The sequence below is a fragment of the Mangifera indica genome, unplaced genomic scaffold (assembly GCF_011075055.1).
Source record: "Mangifera indica cultivar Alphonso unplaced genomic scaffold, CATAS_Mindica_2.1 Un_0001, whole genome shotgun sequence".
Lineage (NCBI taxonomy): Eukaryota > Viridiplantae > Streptophyta > Magnoliopsida > Sapindales > Anacardiaceae > Mangifera > Mangifera indica.
Genome location: NW_025401093.1, coordinates 957,201 through 964,630, shown reverse-complemented (window position 1 = coordinate 964,630; position 7,430 = coordinate 957,201). Strand labels below are relative to the sequence as shown.

The following is a 7,430-nucleotide window of genomic DNA, read 5'->3' as shown; positions in this document are numbered from 1 at the left end:
CCAAAATTAGAGTTAGAATTAAACTGAGTTCATTTAATTTAAAAAGTTGATTCAACTTAGTTCAAATTTATTTAGTTTGAATTTGAATCGAGTTTATGTTAAGAGGTTTGAATCATTTTAAAAGTTGACCAAAATTAGAGAGAGTTTAATTCGGTTTTGCTCGTGAGTTAGGTAACTGACTTGATTTATTTCAAACTTGGCTTATAGCTCGATTTGAATAATATTAATAAATTGTTAAAACAACATCGTTTTGTTAATGTGTTATAAATTCAAACCACAAATTTGAGTTATAGATTTAACTTATAAATTTGAGTTGAACCATTTTCATTTGAGCTAAACTCAAGTCAAGCTATCTTTTATTCAAGCCAAACTTGAGATAAAAGGTGTTCAAGCTCGACTCGATTCATACCCATCCCTAATGAACACACATTTTTCTGAAACTGATTAAAATGGCCTTCCTAGAAAGTAATATACATGGAAAAGTACATAGCAACATTGTGATGATAAGGGCAAAATACTTGAATGAACTAGGATATATGCACAAATCATAATAATTTTAAATTTTTCATGTGGTTTTGTTGAGTGGGAGTTTGAGACCTTAATGTCAAAATTAATAAAGTATTGAATATATTTCTAAAAAATTGAAAAAATAATAAAATGAGACAATATTTTGAAATTTGATTTAAAATCAGTTAATAAAAAATTCAGTTTAGTTAATTAATATTTTTGGTTTGATTCAAAATTGATTAATTTTTAAATTGGTTCGATTTCGATTTATAATTTTCTCTAAACTGAAAATTTGGTTTGGTTAAAAAGTTGTCAAAAAAGTAAGTTCATACGTAATCTCTCTCTTACCTTTGTGACTTCTTACATGGAGTCTAAAATTTTTTTCTGGCTCAAAATTTCGACAAATTTATTAAGATGTTATTTATAATGTTCAAATCTAATTCACTTAAAAGTTATTAGTTTCGAATTGAGATTCAAATTTAAACTAAATGCCTAAATCCTAAATAAAAACTAGAGATATTTTCAATTTGATAAAATGACCATTTTTTACTTTAAATTTAAAAAGTTATTTTTCACTTATATGTCAAAATAAAGCAAACATAAATAAAAGGGATAAAAGATTATATATTGTTGGACTACAACCACAGTCTATATTTATGAAACCAAGTGTAGAGAATGTCAAATCCACTAGCTCTGGAAATGTCATTTATAATTAAAGGCAATAGATCAGAAAAAAAATAGCTCACATGCTCATATTTTCAAACACTTAAATTTTATTGCTAGAAGTTTACATAGTTCTGAAAATGGGTACAAGCATCCCACTCATTTTTCTAAGTTTTCCGCTTTGAAAGAGAAGTTCAAGATCCCATTGTAAAAAAAGGCTGAAGTCCCTTTATCTTTATTTCATAGTTAGTCTTCACGTTTTGTAGAAAAATGACACAGAAAAATCAGTAAGCAAAAACCAAAGCTAGAACAAAAAGAAGAATACAAAGAACCAACAAACTATTTTCAGAGAGAAGGAGAATATTCAGGTTAAAAATTTAGTTAGAAGATGGTGGTTTATGTGTATATGCACATAACATTGTGATTATTCACGATAAATATTGGAATCGGATGTTCATGATTTTTCCAAACAAGTATCTATGATCTTCCCCTTTGACAGACTAATGAACAAATCCTATATAAAATAACAATAACTTATAGATTATTAACCAAATATATGACATCATATTTAAACATGTACTTACCAAGCGTTTAACTTTTGAGGAAGAGAAAACCTTGTTCTACAAGCCATAGAAGTATCAAACACAAACAAATATAAGCACCAAGTTTCCTCAATACCCTAGTTAGTAAATATACATATTATTCGTGTATTAAAAATGTTCAAATAAATTTTTGAACTCAAAATGTATTTAACGCATATTTTACACTTTTTCTGTATTAAATGTGAATTATATACCGTATTTTATGTTTATCATATGTTTTAATTTTTGCTTAAAGTTAAAGTACAAAATTGCCCCTTTTATTTTCAATTATTTAAGAAAATGTCACTGTCATTTAAAAAATCCTAACAACATTTCTTTCTTCATTCTTAGCCCTAATTTTGCGTTTTCCTTCCCAATAACCTATATAAAGATTCACTCTAATACGAAGTTTGAAATTTACGCTGGTTAATTTATTTGTTTTTTCTAACTGACTAGTACATTATTTATTATACAAAAAATTTTGATGTGTATTATGTTATATTAGATTTGATAGTTAATTAAATACTTTACATTTGAATTATTATATTGATTTTCAATAGGAGATTCGTTAAAAATATTATGATATTGTCATATTTTTATAAATATATTATTGATGATATGTTATATTAAACTCATATATATACGTGCCATACTTTTCCCATATGTAAATTTTAGGGACGTTATTTTACAAATATATTTTTTATTATTCATCATATTATATCCATATAATTCGTGTACCTTTTTTTTCTCATTTCCGTATTTACTAATTACGCTCAAGACATACTTAAGATAGTTAAACAAAATAAAAACCCTTAATTTCTTCTGATTTATCCTGCAGAAAACAAAATAAAAAACATATATAACTTATCCTGAAGCTCCACTGCTCATGCTTTGTTCACCTTCTCTTAGTCTGGTCGCTACCCCTGTTCCCTCTCTTTGGCAGATGGTTTGCCAAAGCTTACTCGTTTTATTTATTTTTTAAATATATGATTAGGATTAGAATCGGTATTATTCTTCTTGAAGTAAGGATGCCTAGCAACAGTAGTCTTATACATTTTTCAGGAACCTTCACAGTGGTGCTGGCTACAACTGCTGTAACCACAACATTCTGTGTAGAAGAGGATTGAGAATCAGTATCCCGCTTTTTTTCCTATCGTTTTTAATATACTTTAGGATTCTCTTGTTCTTTTATGTGTGAAAATTTTCTTTGTTATTTTTTTTTTCTTTTTCATAAAAAGTCATCTCCTCTACCAAACGATCCACGTCTTTCTCTATAATTATTTTTCTATTGTGGCCACACGTTTCTCAAATTTTGTCACAATGGTCCATATGTCATTTACCTTTCCATAAATTTTACTTTTCCACGTATTGGGTTTAAACACAAACTCCCGAAGGAGGTGGTGTAGAAGAAAACTTGAAGGTTAGTTTTTCAACTTTTACACTAACTTCATGTGGGAAGGATTTCGGATGGATGGAAGCAATTATATAATGTATCAAGCAAGGAAAAGGTAGTATCTTGGACTTTGTCTTTGTAAGGCCTTCAAGAATTATTTGTTCATTTATCAAGGAGCTAAAACCAATCCTTTTTTAAACACCCATAGCTTGTTAGGACATCTTAAGCTTATAACAATGTTTTTAAAATTGAATCAGTTGCCGAACCAATTGTCTTGTTAGTTCATAGTTTAATTGGTTTAATCCATTTAATCAATCAGTTTAACTTATTCCTAAATTATTATGTATTTTTTTAAATAATATTAAACATTTATCAAAATTTTAAATATAAAAATAAGAAATTCATTAGAATAAACTCTTTACAATTATCAATAATGACCAAATATATTTCCTTCTTTGAAATACAAATTTTAATTTAGTAAAATAAAAAAATTTTTTAAAAAATTAAAGAATAATTTCAAATATGTTAATTAAACAATTGACACTTAATTACATAGATAAAGATAAAAACTAATCATAAATTTTATCATTAATTAAATTAAAATCTTACAAGTTATAACTTTTTAAACTTTTAATAAGATAAAAATTGTGTAGTATTATATAAACCCAATTTTGTTGATTTTATATAGTTTTTCGGTTCAATAGGTTTATTAGGTTTGATTGAATTTCAAACATGCTAATATTTATAAGTCAGACCGAATTGTAGACTGATTTATGGTTTAACCGGTTGGATATATCAGTTCAGTTTGGTTTTAAAAACACTAACTTATACAAAGATATTTCTTGACTACAATTCATGTAGGCTATAAATTGTTGCATAACAATTCCATATTATTTGTTGGTTGGGGAATCAAGTTCAAGCTTCTTATAAAATGTCGAGTAAGAATGCGTTGTCCAAATTTGTGATTGAAGGTAAATTATAAAGGAATTAGAGAGTGTGTAAAATCAATAAAATAAACAATCATACTCAATGGTTTAAAAAAAATATGTATGATTTATCATGGTTCACCCAAAATAGAGATATGTTTAATAAAGTAAATATTATTTCAGTATCTCTTCATCTCTTTCGTTATTGTCAATGTATTTGCTATAAATCACTATATCATTCATATAAGAAAATAACATATTTATATAAAATAAATTCTATTAGAATTCTTATTTCGAAGAGAAACTCTATTGAGATTTTTATTATGAATAAAAATCTTAAACGACTTTCATGATTTAAGTTCAAACCACTTATCAGGCAACAAGATCTTGTATAAATTAGCATAGCACCGCATAGGCGAAGCTAATGGTAACCGATTCCAATAAGGGTGTGAGCAAAGAAAATTAGAAAAAATTGTTGGAAAATTGGTTTCTTTTTTATTCAAGTTAAGGAGAAAGTCTCTTTTTTTTGGTCAACATAAGAGATAGAGTAAAAGTGGGTGACCGTTGACGATTGTCATACATGCAATTTTACCAGAACCATCTTAACTTTGCTCAAGATTATTATAAAAAGGATAATATCACATATAACAAAGGCGATACAAGTTTTTCTATTGGAATTTAGATAGCGTTCAACTCAAATAGGCTTATTTATTATAACTGCAAATACACTTTCACAACGCAACATCATTAGGATGATCAAATCACGCATCACATGCCTCTCCTTGGTGATCAGACGGTTCATTGTCATTAAGAAGAGGATGTATAGGTACTTGGCTATAACCTTTGCTCCATGGCAACTCAACCTCTTCTCCATGGTTCTTCTTACACTGGTAGTACAAAATTGTGTATGCCATCCACCGCAATATATTCACCAGGCCGAGAACAACCGTCACAAAAAACCCAATAATCACTGAATTCGCAGCTGCTAGTTTCACCGTCAAATCACTCAGGAATATCACCAAAGTTAAAATCATAAACACAAGATTCAAAATAAAACCATGCAGCCGCTTGCCCTTAATGATTTTCGCTGCCTTTCCGATAGCCTCACTTCCACTTTTCTCTTCCAAAACTGAGACAACAAACCCTAAATTCCAAGTAACATTCAAGTAAATATACAGAACTGAAGCTAGAATTATAATTACAGTAGATAATAAGACCTTTGAGGTGACCATCTGTTGAACAACAAGAAGAAAGGGAAAAAGATTTGCCAAGAAAAGAAAAAAGTAACCATATCTCAGAACGGTATTATATAAGAGAGTGAAGAAAGGCCTTGTCTGTAACGCAACAGTTGCCCACAACAGTTTTCTGAAAGATAATAAGCTTCTTCCTCCATGGCACACGGCTGCTGCAATGACGATAGAAGTTGCTAAAAACATGGAGGCAAGAGTACTGAAAACAATAAACATCCATTCGAGGCCGATATATGATCGAATATCTTCTTTCATCGCCGCGAGAAGGTGGAAAAATTCGGAAGTTTTGGGCTCTGTGGAAGGTAAGAGACTTAGCTCCAAAACTAAGTCAGACCATAATGGTTTGATGGAGAGGACATTGATGAAAAAAAATATTGAGTTGAATGAAAGGATTAGCAAAGTAAGGAATGCCATGAGCTTCCTATTTTTGAAGAAGATTTTGAGAGATTCTCTGAGAATCCCCACAAAACCTAAGACCAAGAAATACTCCATAATATTGCAAAGAAATTAAGATTGATTTGCTTGATATTGTTTGTATAATTTAGGATATATATATATAGAGTTGAGGGAGGGCGGGATTATAGTATAATTACAGTTAGTCTATTTCATCACCATTTTCTAGGACGGCAATTTCAGAGAAATTGTTTGCCTTGTCGGGCTTTATTAAATATTAATTTGTACAGCTAATGTTTACTATCCCACAAATTTCTGTAAGGGACTTCATTTTATCGACTTTTTTAAACTGAGGGCTCTGCTGCAATCACAACAATTTACAAATATGGAGGTCAATTAATCTTTTAAATATCCTGATAAATTGAATAATAAATAATTACTTCTTCTTGCTTTCATCATCTAAAAAGGCTAAAACTAAAACTAAGGTTAGACTTAAATTGAGTTGATTTAATTTAAAAAGTTGGTTCAACTTAATTAAAATTCGTTTAATTTGAATTTGAATCGAGTTTATGTCAGGAGATTTGACTCATTTTTAAAGTTAAGCCAAATTAAAAAGAGTTTAATTCAGTTTTGCTCGTGAGTCAGGTGACTGACTTAATTTATTTCAAATTTGGCTTATAGCCTGATTTGAATAATATCAAAAAATTGTCAAAACAACATCGTTTTGTTTATTATTATATAAAATAACATAATTTTGTCAATGAATTATAAATTCGAATCACAAATCTAAGCCACAAATTTGAGTTATAGATTTAACTTATAAATTTGAGTTGAACCATTTTCATTTGGGCTAAACTCAAGTCAAACTATTTTTTATTCAAGTCAAACTTGAGATAAAAGGTGTTTAAACTCGACTCGATTCATATCCATTCCTAATGAACACACATTTATCTGAAACTGATTAAAATGGCCTTCCTGGAAAGTTAATAGACATGGAAAAGTAGGTAGCAACATTGTAATGATAAGGGCAAAATACTTGAATGAACTAGGATATATGCACAAATCATAATAATTTTAAAATTTTCATGTAGTTTTGTTGAGTGAGAGTTTGAGACCTTAATGTTAAAATTAAATAGTTATTTTGTTGTGTTATATTTCATTAATCACCCATTGTTAAAAGGTCAAAAAATCCTTCTTAAAGTCAACCATCTGAGTATAATTAGATAAGACTGCAAGCAAATGTCAACAAAATAATTCTCCAATTCATAGGCTGCAATCTGCTGAAATCATATCCAAATTATAAACATCTCAACAGGCAAATCATATCTTGGTATCACTAACTCAAAAGTGTAATACCTCTCTTTAGGAACATACCTCTTCACAGAATATGATCCGAAGAAAAGTGTACCATTTGATCTCTTAATCATAGTCAACAAAATTAAATGCATGATATCGAATATTTACTTATGTGTGTGTGCAAAAAGGTGTAACTGTAAAATCAATTGAAATACTTCAATTTATTAAAATTCATAAACTAATGTGTTTGAAAAATCAACCATATGATTATTGTACATAAACACCATAAAAACTGTAACTAAAACAACAAAATACATAAATAGAAAAATAATCTAGAAAAGGCGATTTTGCCCCTCACCCTTATACAACAACTTGGCTAGATTGCTAACTCCCTCGTATACCCTGTTACTCATTTCTACCT

The 7,430-nt window shown here is 28.8% G+C and overlaps 1 protein-coding gene across 1 annotated transcript; it reads right to left on the bottom strand.

The window, feature by feature from the left end:
• Positions 1–4,758: 4,758 nt before the first annotated feature.
• On the bottom strand, positions 4,759–5,812 carry LOC123205089. Its single transcript, XM_044621904.1, has one exon. The coding sequence runs from the start codon at positions 5,810–5,812 to the stop codon at positions 4,832–4,834; it is 981 nt and encodes a 326-aa protein (XP_044477839.1). The 3' UTR covers positions 4,759–4,831.
• Positions 5,813–7,430: the final 1,618 nt, after the last annotated feature.

Coding starts and splice junctions, on each gene's coding strand:
- LOC123205089 (XM_044621904.1), bottom strand. CDS start 5,812: ATGGAGTATTTCTTGGTCTTAGGTTTTGTGGGGATTCTCAGAGAATCT.